The 24942-nt window shown below is 40.0% G+C and overlaps 1 protein-coding gene across 1 annotated transcript in view; it reads left to right on the top strand.

Annotated features, from left to right (window-relative positions):
* Positions 1-1397: 1397 nt before the first annotated feature.
* LOC308040889 (astacin-like metalloendopeptidase) overlaps positions 1398-24942 on the top strand; it is a gene marked incomplete at both ends in the record, with an annotated part of 141379 nt that continues 117834 nt past the window's right edge. Inside the window, 10 exons of the mRNA XM_080345269.1 lie at positions 1398-1466; positions 1698-1722; positions 5810-5881; positions 6898-7032; positions 7667-7784; positions 8574-8752; positions 8879-8963; positions 9351-9478; positions 10481-10596; positions 11012-11237. Of these exons, the coding sequence (XP_080201395.1) occupies positions 1398-1466; positions 1698-1722; positions 5810-5881; positions 6898-7032; positions 7667-7784; positions 8574-8752; positions 8879-8963; positions 9351-9478; positions 10481-10596; positions 11012-11237 (1153 nt within the window). The remainder of the gene's footprint in view (positions 1467-1697; positions 1723-5809; positions 5882-6897; positions 7033-7666; positions 7785-8573; positions 8753-8878; positions 8964-9350; positions 9479-10480; positions 10597-11011; positions 11238-24942) is intronic.

Raw genomic sequence — 24942 nt, 5'->3', positions numbered from 1 at the left:
CACACCTTACTTCAGCCAGAGTGCAGGGACAGAAAGGGAAAAAGTCGTCTTTCCCTATGCTGCCTCCCTGTGGGGGTAATGAAAGTTTACCCCTGGACTTTGTCAGTTCAGAGTGTCCTAAAATATTCAGCAGTGTGTGACTGTGAACTGTCCTCCACTGAATGAAGAGTAATCCCCGCCAATGCAATCCAGATTACATTTCCATGTAACTTCTAGCCTTGACTGGAGATGATTTGGTGACAAATAGGTGGAAAGCCCTCTGCTGCTTCTTGATTCATTCACTGGCAGGGAAAACTTCTAGAAGGTCTTACTCGATGCAGAAAGAAGGAATAACACTGTGAGTGGATTTAAAACTTAATCTGAGGGTACCTGAGCACTGGCAGGGTCTAGAGACAGAATCTGTACCTTCTATAATTCAGTTTCCTTCTCCATGCATGGAAACTGTACTCTAATGCAAAACAAGTGTGTATCAGAGATGAGACAATTCCCCAGATACAGCACCTTCACCAGGCAGAGCTTTGCTGTGAGAAGAGGTTGTGACAAAAGGTTGCTGCAACAAGGGGCTCTGTGATTGCTGGTTTACCTCCTATAAGCATTTCTTGCTAGGTCTGCTCACTGCTTCCTACATCCACTTCTGCTGAAGTGCACTTCAGCGAGTAGCAGATCTTTTAATCATTCTCAAAAGGAGCAAGTGCTGTTTATGCTGCTGCTGTGTTTCTTCCCCTCTCTGACTGCTGGGCACAAAGCACCTATAACTGTCAGACAGCCAGAAATTATAGAACACAGAAAACATTCCTGATGTTATGAAACATCAGGAAACACAAAGGGGGAAATAAAAATTCCACTTATAGAACCATAATCTGAGAAGATGAAGGATATCTTCTCAGGGAAGACACAGGCATGACCTCACTAGTGATGTGTGTTGGATGTTCCAAAGCAACATGATCCTGTCATGACCTTCTGTGCTTTCTGTGACATAAAGAAAAAAGTGAACTACCATCTGAAATCTCACCAATACAGTACTCTGGAAAGTTATCCAGGCACAAGGTGGTGTCAGTCAAACTGAACACTTAGGGAAAGATTCTTCCAAGAAACAGAGGAAGCACATGGCAGCACAAGCATGAGGGTGATCCAGGTCTAGAGAGCAGGATGAATGAGAATATGAAGACAAGGGATGCTATAGATCAGAGTGACAGCAATAGCAAAGCACCGGGAGATGCCCAGAGGCCAAACTGGCTGTTGAGGACACAAAAGAAGTTGTTTCCTGCCTGCATCCCCATTGGCTGGTGCAGATTTTTCAGCCCCGGCAGGGCAGGCTCTGCTGGTATATCTAGCCGGCAGCACTCCTGAACGGGCAGAGAAAAAGGCAAGCACTGGTGGTCTCTCAAGGCTGGAGGATGGACCTGAAGATGTTCCCAGTCTTCACTGCATTTCTGCTTCATGCTGCCCTGGGCTTCCCTATTCAGGTGAGAGCAGTTCCATGCAACCGTGTTCTGTCTTCTAATTTGCCTGTTTTTCCAGGAAAGAAGCTGCACAGACCCACTTTGATAATTTCCCACAAGAAAAATATTAGTAATGTAATGCTATTTTAAGCCAATCTAACAATTTAGTTCCTCCCTTTAGGCTGATTTTGATGCTATTGTTGCTGCATTTATGAGCTATGGAAAAATAATGCCTTTTACTTATTGATTTTGCAGGAGACCTATGAAAACAGCACAACAAGTAAGTAGGATTTATACTATCTTTTAAAGAAAACTGTTAATTCTTGACTGTGTATCACATACTTTGTTGGTTTGTAACTTGACTTTAGAGCATGTGAAAGCACTGACTCTCAGGTCTTTTGAATGAAGCCACATTTCTAAATTTGTTATTGGGCTGAATGCAGATGTGTTTTCACACAGATGTGCTTTACACTTATTTTTGGGGTATGGTTTGCTAGGTTAATTTAAATGCACTTTTACAGACTTGAAAATAAAATTTTAATATGACATTTTGATACCTTTCAGTTAAGTATTTAAAACACCTGCTACTCATTTGCCTCTTTGCCTACCTTGGTGCAGCAGTAAGAGAAAGGGATTTCTGGCATCAGAGAAAGCTTTGCTTTGTGCTGGGAGAGAAAACAAATAGTACAGGGTTAGCTGAACAGCTTTTGTCAGCCCACAAAATAGAAGATCATTGCAGGTGTCCAGAGTTGGGGGTGATGTGTTGTGAGAGGCCTTGGAAAAATTTGCTTGACATAATCAAAGCAAGTAAGTGGCTAATGATAACTGACCAATTCTTATTTTGAGCTGTCATTTATGGCACGGAAGTAAAGGGATGTTGTAAAATTACTACTCAGTATATTTGAAGCCAACTGACGGACATGATTACTTGAGTAATCAGTTGCTAGGAATCAGAGTTGCCTGGTTATTGGGCCAAACACATAAAATTACTTTTGATTTACCATTGTTACTGCTTTTTGTGCCTTTTGAGACTCCTTTCAGTATTTTTAGTGGAGGGAAAAAGTGAACTGTATCATTTTGAAAACTGTATCAGACCAGACGTTCATTTCATCAAGGTCATGGCAGATGCCTTCAGTGGTGTCTCATCTGGGTTTTAAAAAGGGGTCACAGACTTTAGGAATCTGGAGCCTAATTTCCATTACTTTGAGTAATCAATTAATCTTTGAGAAATCAATTAATGCCTCTTGGGTGCAGGAATTCTGAATACGGTTAACCCATCTCAAAAATGTGCTTTCCTGCAGAATTTTTTTAGATGTCATGGATTTCTCTGATGCAGCTGGTGGGAACTGACTGAACTTTTCTATAATAAACCACCAGCATTACAGTGTACTTTCATTGCCGTGCAACAGAATCAACAGTCTGGAAAGCAGACTGAAGCCTTTTTGGCTCAATAAAAGCAATTGTCTTGTGGGTTCTAGAAAGATTCTGAGCAGGAGCAAGTCTCCTCAGCACTTTTGGGCAATAATCACTGTGAAAAGGGAAAGACACTGCAAGGTGTGACAGAACTTGGCACATCTTCTATTGAAAAAATGTGGTCAAAAAGAAAGGAACGCAAACCACAAAAGGCTTAGAAATAAGAGCTACTTGCATAAGAATTCTCTGTGTCATTGTTGGATAGGAAAAAAATAATGGCTCTAAATTTTGACAAGGAAGAGTGCAATTATTGGTAAACAGGATGAAATTTCAAGAACGGCTTTCAGCATATCCATCATAGTTAAGAACAGGTCAAACGAACTGTGGTCAGGAATAACATAGATAAAACCATTTCTGCCTTAGGGAAAGCAGACAAACTTGATGACCTCTGGAGGTCCTCGCAATTTCTAAATTTTATCATATTATAACAATGAGGTTTCTGGTCAGAAATTTATATATCAGATCAGATTTTCACTTCCATGGTTGTATCTAGAAACAGACATTTGGTAGAAATCAAAAGGTGTCACACTAGAAAGACACCTTGAGACTCAGAATGTTTCCAAGCTGCTCTCGGGTGCATACTGAAACTAAGATTATTTGTTGCATGCTAAATTATAGCCTTCGTCCATTTATTACTTTACTGTATGACACTGTGAAACCTGAGAGGATTGTTGAGCTGGTTACCCTGCACCTACTGCAGTGAAACCTAGGGACAAAGCTTTCCCCCTCCCCGACTCCCTCCCCTCCCCCCTGCCCCAGTTTCCTTTGTCATTTTCCACACTGAAGCTGATAAAATGGTTTGCGGACTCTTAGGTGGTAAATGACCAGGATTGTGTCAGCATGATCTACTCAGCATGATCTACTAGGAACTTTCATAGCTGCTTGTGTAAACATCAATTTAATTTCTGTGCCTATGCATCAGTTACTGTACCCCATTCCCTCCAAGCAAAGGGACCTGCCAAAAGCATTCCCATGACTGAGAAGGCCTGTGATACTGAACACTGTGAAGCTGCATTCAGAATCTAACTTCTCCCTTTTGCTTGTCTTTTTTCTTCCTTGCTTTTTGCAGCAACAGAACCTACTGAGGTAAGGACAGCTAAATCAGCTCTTTTGATCACTTTGGGGTTCAGCATTATGGAAAGTGAGGCCAAGGCTCCTGTACTCCACCTGTATCTTCTCAGCCTTCTCAGTTCAGCAGTGTAACAGAGTGAGCGGTTACCATCCCTGTTCCATTTATTGCTCCACAATGCCCAGATATAGCCCAGGAAGCTTTTGCTTTCTCTGGGCTCACAGAGAAAACTCAAATCTGTTTTTTATTTATGCAAGGCAAGGGCAGTATGGCAAACTGTTTTGCTACAGACATGACCCCCAGAGCTGAGTACCAGCCTTCCAGTTCCCTAGAATCTCAGAATCACAGAATGTAAGGGATTGGAAGGGACTTCAAAAGATCATCTAGTCCAATCCCCCTGCCAGAGCAGGAGCAGTTCCCTAGAAGCCCTTCATTGCTGTGTTGTGAGGTGATACTGGGAAGATTTCATTGGCAATTTCATTGACCTTGCACACCTACTAGCAGGGATGTAAATAAAACGGGATGATCTGAAACATACTGTGCACTCCAGATTACATTTCCTGAATCTCCTACACTGATTCCCTTTCTGATATCCATATTTGCCAAGATATCAAAGAAGGATATCTGCCATACTATGGTACTTCTTTACACATGGCCCAGTATATAAAAGCTTGAGACTGCACTTGTGAAAGATACTTTCAATGGCAGGCTGGACACTTTTGATCCTTTGCATGTTATATTGTTTAATATTTATGTTATAGTATAAAGTGTGAAATAATGCATAATTCTTGCAGGTTACTACACAAGAGGATATATATGGTATGTATTATTCCATCTAATTGTAAGTATTTGATAGGATATACTAATCATTAGCTACCTGGTTACTCCAGAAAATAACACATGCTTAACACAAATTAATCTCAAAGAAGAAATTTTAAATGAATGCACTCACCATAATATTTCATGCAAAGCAGAGTCTCTTGGTCCCGGCCAATTGCTTGGGCTTGCTAAAAACCTCACCTGTTACTTTTGCTAAAAATAGCTCTGCTTAAATAATCTTCTGATTTAAGTCTCTTCCAAAGCTTACAGAAAGTGCAGAGGCCATGTGTTCAGGTGTTTCACTGATGCTAAAACTTACTGCATGATGCTCAGACTTCGCTGGTTCTATGTACCTGTAAGGCCTAGGAGTCCCTGATGCTGGGCCTAGCTGGGGACACCAGTCTGACCATGCATGGAATAGGACTGCAGTTCCAATTTCACTGATTTCAAGGGGTTTTCAAGGGGTCAGCATGTCCAGCAGCAAGCAGTAGGACTGCTCTTCATCCTTTTTTACTCCTCGTGTCTTATGTTGGGGGTTTGAGTGTGTGGAAGGAAAACTGCTGTCTGAGCACACAGAGGGAGCCATACAGCCATCTGGCCACTTGAGCAGGACAAGACAGGCTTACAGGAGCCAAAGGTCCAGCCCTTGAAACGCAAAGGCTAGGGGGGGAAAAAAAAAAAAAGAAAACAAAAAAGAAGGAGAAGGAGAAGGAGAAGGAGAAGGAGAAGGAGAAGGAGAAGAGAAAGATCGAAAGAGAATGGCTTTTGGGACTGGGTAATTGCCAAAATAACCACAGGTGTCAGAAGATTCACAAGACTGTGTCACTGAGCAAATATCTACACAACTGAATGCCATGCCAGTCCCCAAATAGACTCTGTAAGTTTTACATGCATCACTGTAATCAGGACCCCATCTAACTGAGCTCCTGGAAACTCATCAGGTTAAAAATCAGGATACATATTTTCCCTGGGAATGAGAAACTGATACTCTTGTCTTTCTACTCAGAATCTCCGTTGCCTACAGATACTGACTTTGAGGATGAAGTTGTTTTTAATAGAATTCTGGAAGTTAACAAAGGTAATGCCAGCAAGCCCTGCTTATAATGGGTCTGTCTTTGTTGCTTTTTGGGGGTGATGAGGGAGGAACATTGTCTTAGCACAGACTGTGCAAATATTTTTCCCATCTTACAGACAGTCATATAAGAGGTGCCCAAAGGCAGGCCACAGGGACTACTTTGTGTGGTCTACTGAAGCCCTGTGGCATCTCAAACCTATGGTGTCAATACTGAAGATGATGCCAAGAGTGGAAGCAATTGACTCTCCAAGCAGCTTCTTCAGCTTTCGTTCTTGACATCTTTGCTGTTCTTTGAACATAAATAGAGAACTTGGATATTTGGATGCTTCACTATTTAACTTCCTTTTTCTTGAATGCAAGCATCACTTGCATCCAGGCATCACATGGCTTTATGCTACAGACTCCTAGAAAATCTATAGTCAGTTCTATGGTCCCTGCTCCAAACTTCTGTTCCTTGATTCTTCCAAACATCCCACTTTCTATCAGCTTGTCTTTCTCACATTTTCCTTTTCATCAGTCATTCAAGAAGCTTTACTACTGTCTGTAGAACTGGACACCAAACATTCCTACAGTTTTCTCTAGATAACACTCACTTCTTTTCAGTTTGCATGCCCTCTTACATTTACTTATTGACACCTCCAGCCTTTTCCCAGAACCCTTCGTGGGCAGATATCTGATACCATTCATTCAGTGTCGCATGATGGGTGAAGAAATAGTACCAAGGTACAACATCCCTCTCACTATTGCAACTGCTTCCAGTCATTCCCTGTCTTGTCTCAACCCCATCCAACAGAGTTGGAGCTTCCCACCTCTCCTATTAGCTAAGGACACAGCAGCAGCGGTAGGGAGGCAGATAATGTCCATCTAGCCCAATAGTCCATTTCTCAAACTATTCAGGAGCAGATGCCTAGGGAAAAATAGAAAAGGAAGATGAGTAGAGAGTGACAGTTTTCCAAGTGTGCTTTGCCAGCACCCAGTAATCTGGCTCAGATTTTTCCATCCTTTCTCCCTCACCACAGCGAGTTCTCAGTACCTGCAAGAAGGTGACATAGTTCCACAAAGAAGTCGCAGTGCCATCAATTGTCGCCAATGCAAATGGCCCCAGTCCAGCAATGGGATTGTTCGTATTCCCTATGTCTTGGATCCAGCTTACGGTGAGTGTAAATGTCTTTTTTTTTTTTTTTTTTAATGAGTATTATCCAATAAGCTTCAGGTATATACCTGCTTCTAGTAGCCACACAAAGAGTTGATTAAATCAGTTCTAAGGATTTACTTGCACTGTGCAAGCACAAATGAATTATGAATTACAAAGACCTGCACAGGAAGAAGAAAAGACATTAAAATTCCTTGAGAAGTTTGCATCCGTAGTGTTTTGGGTCTGATCTCTTGGTAATTCTGTCTAGTGGTACCTGCCAGAATACCTGCCTTTATAAGGTTCATGCCTGTTGAAGTGTTGTTTCAATGGCCTACTTTTCATTAGCAAAATAGCTTTCCATAGCTGTCTCTAAGTGTACAGTCAGAAAATACATCAACAATCACCTCTATAATTTAAAACAAGTAGCGGAGAAAATAAGGCTCCCACCTGAATACCTTTGGATAAATATTTGGATAAAGAGGATCTTGTGCTAGGCGATTAATATCTTAAATGAAATTCATTACTGATCAAAAGGCAAGAAACAGCCTAGGCTAGTGTTTCTGTCCCTCATTTATCTTGTTTTTTGAGCTCATGTGAGATTTTAATGGCCATTGTCCTTGTTTGACCCCCAAAATTAACCCTGTCTTCTCCAGAGGCGAGCCACATAAAGGGGATTCAAGATGCCATGGCAGAATTTGAAACACTGACTTGTATTAACTTTGTGAAGCGCAAGACAGAACGTGACTACCTCAACATTAGATCTGTTGATGGGTGAGTTGAATTACAAATTAACAAGTGATTTCTACATTGTTTTTCAATTCTTCACTATACTCATTCTGTGTGACCTTAGAGAGGAAAGAGGAATGGATTTAGAGAAGAAACTTCATGTTTTATCGCAGTGCCAAGGTGTCCTCCTTGGATACCTTGCTAGTGCAAGGACTCAGCCGTTACATCAGGGACTCAATGTAGACACTGAAGTGAAGTAGATCATGGGAAAGCAGCAATAAGGTGGAAAGAATACCTAAGCTCATGATTTCTGTGTGGTATAATGCACACTTGAGCACAACATATAACAGATGACTGTAGGTCTTATTTGCACAGGCAAAACCAATTTAAATTTATGAAGTAAACAGTTCTCTGAATCACACAGCTGACTGTCAAGGTCAGAAATAGAGCTTACGAGAGAATTGCTCAACACTCATTAGCTTGAAAGTGCTATTCATATTAGCTCCAGCTAATGATGCAGGGTTCGGTATTTCATGAAAAAAAAAAAAGGTTATTTCTAGGAAGTTAAAGTCACTGTGTACAGAAAGTCAGAACTCAGGAGCTTCATTGCTATTGAAGCTCTTCCAGGAAGCTTTAGCAATGACCATACTTTGTTGTTTTCTTCATCATGGTCAGTTTTGCTGTTCTGTAGACTCGTGATTATTACAGTGGACAGGAAGGAATCCTTCCACGCCCCTGAGACATGTTTGAAGCAAGGTTCTCTGTACTGCCCCTTTGCCTGCCTGACAATAAAAATCCCATAAGTCTTCTGTTGGTGTTCAATGTCTCTTTCAGCTGCTGGTCCCACTATGGGAAAGTAGGAGGTGGACAGACCGTTTCTGTGATGAAAGGAGGCTGCATGTGGAAAGGAATAATTCAGCATGAACTGGACCATGCTCTGGGCTTTTTGCATGAACATTCTCGAAGTGACAGGGATAATCATGTAAAGATCATGTGGGAGTACATCAGTCCATGTAAGTACCTTTGAATTCCTCAGTGAGGAAAGTGGTGTAAATACATCCTACTGTTCCCAGTCCTTCCTTCTTCCCTGGAGGGAGTAGGTAGGAAGCATATTCTAAGTGCAATATCATATATTACAGCTGACAGATCAGACTTCAGGAAGTTTGAAAACTCCAATAACCTGGGTCTTCCATATGACTATTCCTCAGTAATGCACTACGGCCCGTAAGTAGCAGCATGTTATTGCTTTTGTTGGAACTCAAATCTTACATTAATTTCTATAGTAACTCTCTCCTAACTACCAGTTTCCCTGCTTCCCCTTCTGAGAAGAACACTGTGAACCCATTCAGAGAACCGTTCTCTAAGAGTAATTGTCTTCTGGCTTTCCATTAAGGAGCCATCCACAACTGAGCTTGGGGGCAAAGGAGGGCATCTTGAGATTGGTTCTTCCTACTGCTGGACATTTTAATCAAACTTATTTGAATAGCACTGTTAGATACAACAACTTGTGTGCAACTCTTGTTCTCCCTTCAAAGCATGCCATCAAAACCTGAAAGAAGTAATTGTACTTAACTAACAAAATTTTTCATGTTTCTTGTTTTTGTTTTTCAGGTACACATTTACTAATACCTCTGGGCAAGCAACTATTGTACCAATTCCTGATGAATCAATACACATTGGACAGAGGCAGGGACTGAGCAACTTGGACGTGGCTAAAATCAACAAACTTTACAATTGCAGTAAGTATCTCAAATCCATCCTTTAATTTTCTACTCGGATCCTTCACAGAGACATTTGGGTGCACTGCAGAGGCAGCGGTTTCTTATCAAAGACTGTGAGACTGTTCTCCTAAATTTGTGGTACCTATTAGGGTTACTCTGGAAGAGAACACAAAGCTGAAGCTGAAGGCACATTGTGATTAGTAAGAAAATGCTTTCTGCTTCAAATTAAATCAAACACACTGTTGGTATAAGTGGCGGCTGCTGTGCAACTGGCCTAACTGCATACCACATTGTGTGCTTCATTGGAGTAATTCAGTTTCTTACAGCTCAAGAGACGACTATAAACCCCACAAAGAGCCAGACATGTCTGTTCCTCATTGCAGTTTGTATTTAAAACTTGAGCCAAACCAAACCAGTTGTAGGCTTCTCTGAACTGGAACAGTTTCATGATGCCTTGTCCAGTTTTCAAATGTCTAAGTTGACATTCTAGACTTGTATGTATTTTTAACTCTTAAATTTTAGCACCTGCTAGAATAAATTCTCCCATACAATCAGAGATATATGTTCAGTAAAACGGAAAAAACATGATGAATAAAGTATCACCCCTTGCACAGGGGAAAGCCCAAGTCCTCCTCCTAAGCTTGGAATCTAAGCATTGCAGGATATCGTATTTGCACTTGACTCTTCTAACATAACTTGATTTCCCCACCTCACCAATTGCAGTGAATTGAAACCTCTAACAGTCTTTATAGAGGTGAAGAAAGAGATCCCTTGCAAAATTACAGAGCTAAGCAATAAAAGCTCATTTTTTTTCCACACACTATTTTACTTCCCATTTTGATGCATTATGTGAAAATTAGGATAACACGATTCTTCATTTAACCAAGATGTACCAGCACCTTGAAATGAATCCTGTCAGATCAGAAAATCAAGACCAGTCCATTCGGAAGAGATTGTAATTGTAAATGAGTGGGAGCTTCCACATGCTTAGTGCTGAAGCAAACTTTGTTTCTTTCTCAGGTCGCTGCAGCACTATTCTGGATGCAGCATCTGGGTTACTGAGATCTGCCAACCACCCAAGGAATTACTCAGATAACACCAACTGTGTCTGGCTCATCCGAACCCGATCCAGAAAGGTAATCAGGTGTTAATAGTGGTCTTGGAATATGGCTGAGCTATGTTAAGCATTTTGCACTTTGCCTGCCTACCAGCTGCCAGCTAAGATCTTTTCCATTAGAGAGATTTCAGACTAGTCTCTACTTCTTCATGTCCTTAAGCCAGGCAAAGACAACTGCAGAGTTGTGATTTTGAAAAACCTCCATACACTGGGCTTCAGGTTTGCAAAATCAAGACAAAGCAGCCTGAGCATGGGAGCATTCAGTCACAGGCCCATTAGATCTGAACCCTGCAGCTTCAGGGGATGAGGCAAGACTGGGTAAGCAGTTCCAGTTCAGGCCTTGTTACAGTTTGGATTCTGTCTGTTTTAAAGGATACTCCATGAAAGAAGTCACATACATGTCTATTAAAGACTGGTTTTCTTTTCCCTTACAGATTACCTTGCACTTTCAAGCCTTTGACCTGCAGAGAACCAAAGGCTGTCAGGGTGATTATGTTAAAGTTTATGATGGATCCAGCAAGTCTTCTGCAGTTCTAATGGACAAGACCTGTGGATCGAAGTTACCCAATGATGTAGTTGGTTCTGGTAGTCTTATGCTCGTAGAGTTCGTCACAGATGGTGCTGATACAGCTTCTGGTTTCCAAGCCGTCTTTACCTCTGGTAGGTTTGAAAAAAGGGAAAATGGCAAAGAAAAACTATCTATGTCAAATCAACAGGTGTTCTACCTTTCTCTTCACATGACATTTGGCAAAACATTGTTTGAGGAACTGATCTCTGCAAGAGACATCAGTTCCTACCTTGTTTTTGATACAATGCATCAGTCCTACACTGGTACTATCTATTCACTGAGGCAGGTGGGACAAGTAAATAGTGTTATCCAGGTGATCTGCTGTTTGCCTTGTCTCTCAGATATAAGCCATTCAAAGCATGCATCATTAAGGGTGTGATCAATTTAATATTACTACTAGTGTTACTGAGAATAAATCCTAATGTAATATTTAAATATATTGCTTCTCTGAAAAAGATGCAGTTTTTAATTACACAGTTCAGAGAGTGAGACAGATCTATGGTGAAACAGGTCACCCAGCCCCATGGCAAGAAGAGAGGTAGTATTTCCATGGTCAGGATCCCTGGAATGTGTCCACCTAAAACACATTTTCTTCAGTCCCATTTAATTCATAACTAAGGACACCACTACACAATTAAGTTGCGCAGGCTTCCAAGTTAGCATGTGTCAGCTGGAATAAAAAAATTCCTGCGAGCATATCTAGCTTACAACAACTGTAGTGTAGCTTGCCTTAGCATGAAAAAAAGATCAGCTATGTCATATGATCTTTTATTAGCCATGGAATAAGCACAAGCATACAGAAAGTTTGCATAAATTCACTGAAATGCAGTAACTTAACTGTATACCCAAATCAAAACAGCAATTTTGCATTTTTTCTATGTAGTATCCATTTCTGTCCATTGTATCTATGGAAGGAAAGAGGAGTAAGAAAGCTCCCCATGCCACTTTGATGTTTCATAAACTATAAAACGATCCTAGTTGTCAGATAAAATGTGACTAACATTTACATACTTCAGAGATACAATGGTTTGTTCAGAGAGATCTGATATTGTCTCATTTCATTTACAGAGAAGACTCAAAGAAGAGCTGGCTGATGTAATGAAGAAGAACCTATTTTGTGAATATTGAAATTATGTGTTTCTTACTTTGCTCCTGTCCTGGTTTGGATCAGTATCAAATTTAATTCTAATAAGAATCTAAGTCTTCATCTTACTGAGAGAGTTTATTCCTCAAGCCATACGAATGTATGAATTCTATACATCCAGCGTGCTACCCTTTTGTCTACACAATTAAGTTATTACCTCTTTCTATTTAACAATTGAATAAAAAGCTTCATAAAAAATGTTTCTATTTCTGTTTTCCAGTAGTCCTTTCCAGCCATACACATTATGTAGTCTTATACCACTGACATCATCATAGGTCTGGTTAGTTGGCTGAAGAGACCAGCTCAAAACTTTACAAATTCATTTTATGATCTTCACAGTCTTTCACGTCTTAGATGCAGCCTCTTTTCCCAGCCTAAAATTCAAACTTCCAAAAATGACATCTCCCTTAACAATCCTGCTATACCCTTAAATTGCAAGAAAGAGGGAGAAGACAAGCGTGTTGCCAGTAAAGGACTAGTACTTCTGTTGTGGTTTTCCTTGTACAGCTCCAGTAGGAAGGGGCCAGCTAAGGGTGCTTGTTTACCCACAAGCCATTTTTAGTCCACCAATACAGTTAAACCTATCACAGGACAAAAGGTGGACTAGATAATGCCCCCAGAGTCAGGCAAGCAGCTCAACTCTCTGATCTCACAAGGACAGAGAGCTGTAAGAGTGGTGGAGCTCCTGGAGACTTCATTTCATAGCCTTTGCCTGCAATCACACTTTTAAAATGACGTCCTCTTGACCATGTCAAGCCTGTAACAGATCTGAGAACTAAATAGGCTGCTATTTTACTCTTGTAGCATAGACAGATAGTATAACATATGACTAACCTGCGTATTTAATACTTGTATATTCAGGACTGAAAAAAAATCAAATACTTTTCCTGTTCTTACTCTGTAACACTAGGAACCTTGGAATTTTTCTCATAGAAATACATTTCTAGAAAAGGACAGTGGGAAATCCATTTGAATCTCTGAGTAAAATTTATACAGCAAATGCCAAATTATTATTTATTTTATTTTCTTAATGTATGCACTAGTAAGACTCAGTTCGCAAGAATTTGCTCAAACCCCTGTCTGTATTTATACTATCTGATGAATAATCACTCACTTCCTCATGATAGAAAAATTATAATACCATTGAAAATTGCTTCTTTATCCACAGTGGCTGTTGCAAATGCCTCTGAAGACAGAAATTTTGAGACTGCTTTAGAACAAACATTTCATCAGTTCTTTAGATGCTGCAAAACAGGTTCAGCTCCTGATACATTGTTCTAATTACTCTCAGCAGTCAAGTGTTGCTATCAATACATCACAAAAGGAGTATTACTTATGAAATATTGTTAAAAATGCAGTTCTAGAGAAAAATATTTGACAGCTGTGATTCCCGATAACCTATAAAACAAAATGGAGGAAATAATAATGCAAAGCCAGAATCTACGGGCAGTTCAGTGAGTAGCAACATCCTTTTCTGGAGAGGAATTTCAGGTGGGATTAAGGTGTTCCATAGGGTGATGAAAAGACAGGTTCAGGTGACTTAGGTTCTTGTGCTTCGAGGAGGGATGCATCAGATGAGTTTTGTGGAAAAGAGACATGAAATACTGTTGGCAATGACTGAGAATTTAATAAAGCTGTGATCATCTGTGTATTGCTAAAATAATTAAGAGGGTTTTTTTTTAAGGGAAATTAAAGTAAACTGTGTTAAGAAAAAGACAAACGTCATGGACATTAAGATCATTCTCATTCCACTGCAAGAGGAGCCAAGGCTAAACCTCAGCATGTGACCACTCACTAGCCCCCGGGCAACTCTTCACAGATAGCAGCAGCTCAGACTGCCCAGGACAGTCACTGATTACACCTGGCTCAGGTTCCCAGCCATGAACTGGAGGGTAACAGGGACAGCAGCACTTGGCAGCCTGTCTGTCTGTATGGAAATGCTTTCTGTTACAATGAGATTCACATCCCCTTCCTGTGACCATAAATGTCTCTCATCTCAAGCTCAACCTGAGGGTAGAAGCCACCCTGTTCACAGGGTTGATATCTTCACCTATTGCTCTATAGCACAAGTGTAACCTTCCTCTCACATAGATGGGGGCTTCTCTGCAGCTGTAGCGACATGCACTAGGCTACAGACAGGTCAGTAGGACATCTGATGAGTATCTCATCCTAGGAACAGCTTCATGAGGCTATTACTGAATGAGTCTGATTGTGGTTCCAAACTCATTGTCAGACATATACACACAAATGCAGTCATGTCTGCATCCTCTTCCTCATCCTTTATCACCTCTAGAAGAAGCATTAGATAATGCAGCAACATTATCTTCAGAGACACCAGCAAGGGAGTACCTCAGCAGGGAGAGCAGCATCATAAATCACAGCTGGGATTTTCCCAGACCTGTATCCAGATGTGTGCACAGTCTCCTCTGGGACAATAGTGGGCATCTGCCTCATGCAGTTCTAGTCTAGGTGCTATTTCAGCAGGACAGAGCACCAGACATATTGTGAGGCTCCCTTGCAGGTTTATGTTCCCTTGGTGCTGCCCAGGGGGTGAAGCTGGGAATTCTGCTTCTTGTGCTAGATCAAATCCACTTTGAGTATTTGGAAACCTTGGTATGCACAAGGTTCCCCAGGGATGTGGCAGAACATAGTTTTTAGGACACCAGCTCTTCCCCCAAATTATATCCATAGCAATCCAGCCAGGCCAGTCCTTGTGGAGATATTCTTAACAGAAATACAAAGATCGGCAGGAATGCTGTAGGGATGGAAATGTGCACGTGTGAGAAAGCACTGGAAGAAGCAGCAGAACAGGGGTTACAAGAACAGCCTGTATTGATAACAAGGGACATCATTCCCATGACACTTCTCCCATGACACCGCACCTGAGAGGATCATGGAGGAATGCATTGTTTATGGCATGACCACAGGGTCTGTACTCCATTTAGGCAACAGCACAATGACTCGTCAGTGGAAGATCCTGCACTCACATGCCAGCAAGTCTGCAGCTACTAAATGTTCAATTTCTTTTTCCTCTGTTACCCCAGCAAGAAAACAGACATTCCCCTCCAACACTGACAAACCGTTTGCTTGAACACAAGGGATTCTTCTATGCAGAGGTGCAAGGCTGCAGTTCCCATGCTTATTTCAGCAGTATAATTCCCCCTCAGGGTCTGAACTTTTCACTGTGCACTGTGCAGACATGGGAGAACTACACTGTCACCTCAAACCCCAGGCACCCATTGGCGTCTTTGCGTTCAGAGTCCTGATGCACATGCAGAGTGCCCAGTCTGTGCCCCATCCTGCCATACCGCCCATGCTGGCAGTGACAACAGAGAGCGTGTGGGATCCCTTTCTGTCGTGGGGCTCTTTGTCCACACCATACCTGTCCTCATTCACCCAGACCCCGCTCCCACTGAGCTCACCATAAGGTCTCCAGAGAGTGGGGAGATGCACACAGAGAGGCTCTGGCTGCCCGGTGCTATATGAGGCAGCGCAGAAACCTGCACTGGTTCAGGCAGGGGAGCTGATGCCCCAGGGGAGCACAGATACAGATGGGGCTGGCCCAGTGCAGGCTGGGCTGGGTGTGGGGCCTGGCCGGAGCAGTCAAGGTTCTCTTGAGCTCCACTGGCCACAGGACACAGAGCTGTGTCCAGGTCTAGGCCTTGGACATGGGCAGGACCCCCCAAAGTAGAGGGGCACCAGGCTCAACCAGATCCCCCCTGCCCCACTCCCCAGCAAAAAGTGGGCCAAGACCTCTCTGCAACAGCAGCAGGGGAACATCAGCAGCACCAATTGCAATTTTACTTTCCATTTAGTTGTCTAGGTTAACATCTTCACTACATAATCAAGTTTTGGGTTTTTTTCAGGCAACTAGTTTCTGTGGAAAAACGTTACTTTATTGAAAGCCAGTCTTACTTGAACGGGGAGATGGAAATACTACTTTGTGGAGATGAAGAGTAGTGTTCTATACCTTAGCATCAATAGGCAGACTATTTATATGTTAAAAAAAAAAAAAAAAAGAAAGTTCTGTGTTGTAGATCAAACGCTATCCTTTGAGCAAACCTTTTAAGCCTAACTGAACTAGAAAAGAACAAACACTATTCCAAATCTAACTGCCCAAGGGATAAAAGAATTCTATAAACAGCTCTGGTATGGAGCACTAAGTAAAAAGTGAACTGGAACAAACAGAATTTCATGCCAAAAATGAAAATCAGTTCTACATATACAGATTATATTTTCATTTGAGGTTATACTCCACTTTCTCTGTAATCTTTGCCTTGAATTCTTATTGTTGGTATATACTGCTGCATGTGCTGGTGAGACATCTGAAAGCATTTTTGCTCGGTCATTGTGAGGAAGTTGTTATATTGACTCACAGCCTTCCTGAGCTGAGTAGGAAAATTTATTTACAAATAACTTTCACATTATTATTATTTTATATGAAGGATAACTTTTCTTTTTTTTTTTTTTTAATAGAAAGCTGGTAACTTTTAGTCTGTCTTTTCCACCACTTTGAATGCCCTTTCAAAACACCAGTGCAAACAAGCACAACCTCCCCCTTCTCCCTCCCATTCTAGAACATACAGTAATTTGTAGCAACTATTCTGTATCTCATTCTAGCTTCAAAGCAATTGTTATCATCCTCTACCAGGAGAACCTAGGAAAACAGTTGTAGCTCAAAGTACGTTCAGAAGTTCATTCAACAATAATGTCACTCTATATCTTTAATTCAATGAAGTGACCGACGTAAGAGACATGACAACTGAAACGAAAATTTAAAAAATTTATTTGGCATTAATGAATCTGTTTGGTTTATATATCTTTCAGGAAGATGGTAAAACCAGTATCAGAGGGAAGCACACAGCAGAAAGAACGCATGCAAGCATGCAGAAAATAATACATTTTAAAGTTACTGCCCTAATTCCCTTATATTTATCATATATTACATTTACTATTTAGTCAAGGTACTGTAATTATACAGTATCTTCACTAAGCTGTAACTCAGTACTCAAAAGGCAATTCCAGTGAAATGAACGATGACAGTAATAAGAATCTTTGTCCTTCAAATGGGTTCTCAAAAAGCTGTAAATATGAAACAGACATTCTACATAGAAAAGATTGTTCCAGAAAAGTGTTTATTCTTTTTTAATAACTTGAGAATTTGGCTTCCTGGATATTAGCAGACTAGTGGATAAAATGTAAAATCCTTTTTCTGTATTTTTAGAGGGGTATGTGGAGATGATAATAGAAGGAACATGGACTAATGCACACATCCAAGAAGTCACCTTAAACAGTAATGTTGTAAAGAGTGTTATTTATATATAAATAGATAGCTGTTTGCCTAAAAAGAAGTAAAAATTAACAAACTATAGGCATTCCAATCGATAAGCAAACAAGACTTCCACACTGATGGCCACTTCTGCAAAAAGCCAGAACCCATTTTGCTGGGTTTTAGGATCCAATAATTAGTCTTCATCTTCATCACATTTTCCATTTACACCAGCCTGATGATAAACTGGATGCCACTTGTATAATACTTCCGCAGGATTCTGTTCTTTGCAAACAATGTTTACCTCTATAGCATTCTCCTGATATAACTGACCCTCCTGCACCTAGAACAGTTTACAGCTTCTCTTTTCCCCCACGTTGCAGCTCTCCTTCCCACAGCTGTCCACCAGCAAGGCCAGAAGTAGCACCAAAAAAACACCAACAAACCAAACCAAAAACCCAAAGCCCACCAACTAACACGAACCAGACGGGGTTCAGGTGCCACTGTCCCGTGGCCGTCTCCTCACAGAGCCGTGCACCGTTCTTGAGTTACTACTCCTGCTCCTTAGTAAACCTTTATTTCCATTTATGGGATTCAGACTTTGAAATATAAATGTGAATCACTTTGATGGTTGTTACCAGAGCCCGCAGCCTTGGTCTTTTTCTCTCTCCAAGTACGTCAGTTACACACAGGTCACTGTTTTCAAAGAGACAGAAAAAGCAGCATCAAGTGAGAACTTTTAAAGCCACTTTGAAAATCCCACCTGAAAAATATCCATCCTGATTAGTGTTGTAGAAACAATGTTCCTTCTGTCTTGCTGGAATGTCCAACTCCTCTTATGGAAAATCCTCTTGTGTTTTTCCTACTGTCTTGTGCAATGTGGTACACTATGAAGATAATACAAACAAGTGTATATAGGCCACTAAGTTTTAACTCTCGTCTTTCACATTTAACTACTAAATGTGTTTACTCGAGGTTACAGTATCTGGGATGGTGCTTAAGGCTCATTTTTGTTCTAGTTGTTTTTTTGTTTGTTTGGAGTTTTTTGTTTGTTGGTTTTGTTTGTGGTGGGTTTTGTTTGTTTGTTTGTGGGTGTGTTTGTTTGTTTTCATTATTATTAAATGTGACTTGTGCATTCCTTAAGGTTCTGATTCAGCAGCTACACAGAGATAGAAACTTTCACACTGGATCAGCTCCCGGAGCTGCTTGTGAAGGCAGCAGAGTGCAGCCTTGCACTGCTGAAAGACAGGGGCAGGTGCTGGAGAGCAGCCTGCAGTGACAGTGAGACTGTCTGGATAGAAGCCTCACTTGACAGGGTCCAGACACACAGCACCTGGATGAGGCAAGCAGGACAGACCCAGAAACCATGGCCAAAGTCAACCAGGAGCCGGACAGAGCCATGATGATGAGGCAGGTCCATGATCAAGCCAGGTGTGCGAGTCAGTAAATCAGGTTTGAGTATGGCAGCAATAAGCAGGGTCAGACACAGGCCAGTGATCACCAGGCAAGTTCATAGTGACCAGGTAAGTCCAAGGTCAAGCCAGGAAGTTAGTCCAGAGATCAGGATGAACAGGGTTTGTAGCCAAGTAGAGCCACAGTCATGACAGTGCTGGAGACAGATACACCTTAACCAGAGACTGAAGGTATTGATCTGAGCTTAAATGAGGCTTCTGGGCCCATGAGCAGAAGGCTTGGATGGACATCCCAGGTCAAGCTGATCAAGGCGATTAAAGCCTATCAGTGCACTCAGGGCCTTGAGAGTTGGAAATAGATGGTGTTGAGGATGTTGTTCCTTAAGTAGCACAGTGGTTTAGGACAGGCTTAAGATAGTTCTGCAGCTGGATCCCAGGGTAAGCAGTCAGCAAGTACCACAGAAATTCATGAACACAGAACTGATAAACCATCTGCAAAATAAAAGTTATTAAAACTCAGGAGAATGCTGAGGTAGTTGCTCGATTATTTATAACACCTTCTATTTCTCTCACACCTCAGTCCGAATTATAGTCCAAAGCTGTGAAGTTTTTTTTGTTTGTTTTTGCTTTTGTTTTTTAGGCAATAGATGTATGTTAGGAGTTATTTTTTATGACAGCTGCCTGCTATACACGTATTGAGAGTTAACAAGTGAACATAAACAGACCATGCCTGTTTCTTCTGTGATTTTGCTGCTGCCTTGTCCCGCTGGCATTTTGTGCATTTATCAGTCTTACTTGTTTTGACTCTTGTATGTAAAGCTCCTTGATGGAAGAAGCTTTTGTTTCCAGTCCTTTGTCTTGATGTATCTGTATGATATCTACTTCTATCATACAATTCTCTTCTAAAGCGTCTTTTGTGATGTTTTTGATCTATAGCTATTTCATTTTACATCATTGTGTAATGGGATTATCATGATTGAATCCAGTCATATTTGCCTGTGCATATCTATTTAGATTGAAAGAATTATGACTGGAGAGAAAATGCACACAGGGACATTCATGTTCATAATTATTTTCTGTTGACTTTTAAGTTTCCATTTGCAATATACTTAATTGTTCTTCTTGTAAACAACCGTTTTGGAGAAGCTTCTATATTCGGCTTAGCCAAAAGGAGTTATGAATGTCATGCATTTTAGGAAGATGCATTATCATCTTCTTATGGAATTTCAGAAGACAATGCAAAACTGGCTCGAAGCCCTCATCTTCTAAATCTCAATGATTCTTCATTGTTTTATACTTTGCTTTTACTAGCTTGTATAGATTCACCTTTCAAATGTACATATGAATGTTGCTAATTAGATTGTCTAACATATTTAAATGTAATTTACCACAATTGTAAATTACTCCTTAAAGCAAAATGGGATGAGAATGTAGGCCTGTGGAGGAGAAGCATTACTTTGGGGTAACTAATGGACTTGACTTGTAGAAAGCCACATTCCACATTGCAGTTTGACTGCAAACTCAGGATTATATTATGTAAGAGGAATAAAAGGAGGAACTGTTTGCATGAATATACAAAGCTATATGAGACCCCAAGATTTGTATCATGTAATGAATTACAGGTTAGGCTTTACGTATATTATTAGAATCTGAAATATTACTCACTCACAGGAAGTGTGATGTAGAATGCCCTGAAGTGAGAAAGAATGGATGCTATGGTTACATTTACACTTCCAAATACAATTCTTTTAAGCTCTTAGAACTAAAATAGCTGTTGGTATGAATGCAGATGTGCAAGAGAGCTTAAAATATTCCTTTCTGAATGAAACCTAGCTTTAGTTTTCACCAGCAGTAATATCCTCAATATATTTTAAAACCAAAATAAGTAGCCCATTAAACTTGATCTGTCTTTAATCCTGTCTCTTTTCACAGTAGTTGACAAAATATGTTGACAGATGTATCACTAAGTGTGTTTGATATAATATGATTCAGTCTTCTGATTGACTTTATTCCAGAAGAAGGCATTATTATTTTTAGTCAAAATATGTGCAATTTTTAACAGAAATCTGGGATTGGTTTTTGTGCCTAAGTAATACACAGATCTCAGTTGATGGGCAACACTCCAGCTCAAAGTGTTCCAGAGACTGTAACTGCTAATAATGTTGTTTTCTAGCATTGATGTGCATTGGATAAGTGCGTGATACATTAGATATCCTTGGGAAATGGATACATAGCACTGTTTGGATATTTTTTTTTGGGGGGGGGATGTTTATAAAATACAATGTAAATGAAAGAGGAGTAATAGTCTATTTAAACTCAGCGGTATTACTCCAAAATCTTTTATGTTATGTTCTTCTGTTCACAAAATGTGCAGAAAATTCTCAAATAACTTTATTGCCCAAGCTGTAAATTTGTTTCGAAAATGTTTTCTCCTTGTGAATGTTTTATGAACAATTTGTTTTTGATATTCATGATTCAAATTGCAGAATTAATTCAGCGCCTAAGCAGTACAGTTTCTGCATTGCAATTGTGATCGTGCAGCTTACCCACACTTTTTCCTAAATGGAAAAGTGTGTTGAGTATATAGAGTATTGATAATCACATTGAGGCATGTATTTGGGGACTATTCGAGCTTTCATATTTGAATTTATTTATGCAAGTTAAAGTAAGGCTTGCTTTTTAAAATTCTAATGAGTATTAGTGGATTTTTTTCGATTGCTTATTCAGCTCTAGTAATTGCATTTTGCTGACCTAGATTTTCCCTGCAGTTTCAGCAGTTTCAGTTGAGTGCAGCCTTCTCCCTTCACTTCATCTTCTAGACTACATTGAAAAGTTCCAAGGGCTGGGAAGGACTTGTCACAATACACTGCAGATATCTTAATTTCAGCGAAATCTGTTTATCCAGTGAAGCCCGTTGGGATATTTTAATGAAAGGTACCCCAAGATGTAAGATTTTTTTTTCCATATACTTTCTAAGGATGACAGTCAGCCTCTCTTTAACCTATGAATGTATTGCTTAAAATTAATCATTTATGTATGTATTTATATGGTTGAATAGAAATAGCTTTATAAAGCTCTAGATTGTCTTCTGGTTCCTTTAAAGTCAGTGACAGTTACACATATACTTAACACTTGCTAAAATAAATTCAGGTTGAGATATTTAAGCATATAGCTCTAGCATGACTATGTCTTTTTCCCTACCTGTAAATCTTATATTTCCTCCATTACAAGGTTCTGTGAGGCTTAAGTAGTTGTTCATAACTTCAGTGCAAAGCAGACCTGTGAATATTGACCATGGGCAGAAGCTGCATTATCCACAGTAATAAATTTTCAGAGTTTTTTAACAAGTTATCAGTTAAATCTACAGATTGCTAGTATCAGAAAACATTTTTCTTGGTGGTTATAGGTGGGAAATACAAGGAAGGTTTCCCACTGAAGATGTGGCTTCCTAGGTGATTGTATTCCTCATTACTGGTCAGCATTGCCAGTTTAATCTGTTTCCGTGCAATTCAGAAACCCAAATCTTTAATGTGGGAATCCAATATTAGCAATGTCTTGAAGTTCTCATTTGGGTTTACTCAGTGACTCAGGGCTTACTCAGTAGCTCATTTTCTGTGAGGATGACTGAGCACGGGCACAGGTTGCCCAGAGAGGCTGTAGAGTTCATGTCCTTGGAGACACTAAAAAAACTGTCTGGACACAGTCCTGGGCAACCAGGTGTAGGTGAACCTGCTTGAGCATGAGGTTGGACCAGATTGACCTCCAGAGGTTCCTTCCAACCTCAACCAGTCTGTGATTCTGCGGGGCTAGGGGAGGGAGCAGCATGCTGAAACGGGAAGAATCTGATGGTTGTACTTTAAATGGAAGGTGTAATGAAAGCACAATTGGGGGTCAGAAAGAGTTTGGGAGGTGAGGAAGGCCTAAAGTATCTCAGGGCACAGAATACCATCCAGGAACAGAAAATGAATTTTCTTCCTGTACAATGTGATTTGGAGTTATTGATTGCTTCATATTAGGAATCTTGGCAGCAAAAGCATCACAGAGCATTATCAGCATTGTTGTACAGTAGCTAAATGTTGGGGGTTTTTTAATCTTTGATCAAAATGCCTTAGTCCTTTGACATTCTCAATTGATATATTAACTGCCTCTTGTCATTTGGGAGGATTATGTTATTTTGATGAAAGAGCTTTTTATGAATCTCACATATCTACAAGAGAGCAGGGCAAGTTGCCAAGCATTTTTTCCTCCACACGAATGCAAGATGTCACTTCTTCTAATTGGCTTATTATTTATTCCTTGACCACCGGAGCACTTTCTCTCTGTAATGTGTTCTGTAAATTAAGAAGCTGTATATTCTTCTCCTGGATATATAGTAATATGCCAGCTTTTGGCTGTTGAGATCCAACTCTTTCAGAGACAGAACCAGTCTTACTGCAAGGATTCTATGATGTCTCAAAAAGATCAGTTCTGGGATGAAGAGCAGCTATCTCTGACTAAATTTTGGCAAAACTGAAGTGGCACTATCCAACACACTCGTTTTCTCCAGGACACATTTTCCTGTCTTCTTAGTGCAAACTCCTAACCTCTGAGAATTTTCTCACACAACAGCTAAAATTAAAGAGCAGAATATTAGCATATTGACAGAATCACAAAATTAATCGTAAGTCTGCCTTCTCTATCCAGAAGGGGAATTACGGAATCCATGGCAGCAAATTATGCTCCCATAGACAGAGGGATGGTTGGTTTTGTTTTGTTTTTTTTTGGAGAGGACATCCATAGCCCCTTTAAGAAGTTATTTAGGTGTCTAGTTTAATTTGATATATACAGAAACTTTTTTTTATATATATGCAAAAATTTTTACATTTTTAAGGGTTAGTATTTTCAGTATGAGTCATCCTGTGACCCTTGCAAACATTTACATGCAGCTTCTCCTCATGTTTTCCGAAATCCCTGACTAGGCCTCACGTGCTTTATAGGAATTTTGTAGCACACTTGTGATTTCCCTTTTGTAAGTTCATTTCATTTTTATGTATATCAGACTGCTCAAGCTTTTTGTTTCTCTATGTGCAAAAACCACAAAGACAGCCATGAGAAATTCAGCAGTTTTATAGGTCATTTTGTCTACAGTCAGTCTCATCTAAATACTTGCTGTCACTGGGCATTTTGGGTTTGCTATTTGGGAGAGTAATTCTTACATTTTTTTCAAGGAATGAGAAAATATTCTAGATCTTTCCATCACCCTCTGTATCAGAGACAGCCTGAGGTCAGAAAGAGAGAATGCGGCAGCTGTATTAACATGTGTCATATTAATGGTTATACTGTTGGAATTGATAAATGCCATTTGGTGAATAAAGAGAAGGTACCCAATAAGTTAAATTCAAAAAAGAAAGCAACTAAAACATAATGAGGCATTTAATTAGCTAGGCTTAACCTCTTAACTCTGCCATTTATTTTTTCAGTCCAGTGTCTTCTGGACAAAGCTCTTCAGTTTTCTGTTTCATTGATTGTTGTTGTTGTTTTTATTATTTTTTTAAAATTTTATTTTGATAGTGTTTCAATTGACTGAACAGATTATTAAATCAATAAAATAACCATTGAGATTAAAAGAAACAATACAATGAGCTGCAAGTAGCAGAAGCAATACAAACAAAGAAAGAGAAGGAGAGATCTAAGAAGAGAAGGAAGAAATCTAAAGAAAAGAAATCTAAAGAAAAGACAAGTAAAAAAGAAAACAAGATACACATGCTACTTACCTCTTTACATTCATATTGTATAACTTTGTTCTTGCGGTTTTTGATCTGGAAAAGTTATTTATTCTCTTTTACTGACTGATATAATATAAAAGAAGCTAGTCCCCAGAAAATCAGTATTTTACAAAGTTTAAGACAGCTCTTGTTTCCACAACTTACAGCTTAAACATTCAACATTTTTACCAAAATCCATGAAGGTAATTTTACTGTGTTTTACTGCCA

This window comes from Nesoenas mayeri, assembly GCF_963082525.1.
Source record: "Nesoenas mayeri genome assembly, chromosome: 5".
NCBI lineage: Eukaryota > Metazoa > Chordata > Aves > Columbiformes > Columbidae > Nesoenas > Nesoenas mayeri.
Note: the sequence above shows the minus strand (reverse complement) of the source record. Positions and strands in the feature narration are given on the sequence as shown.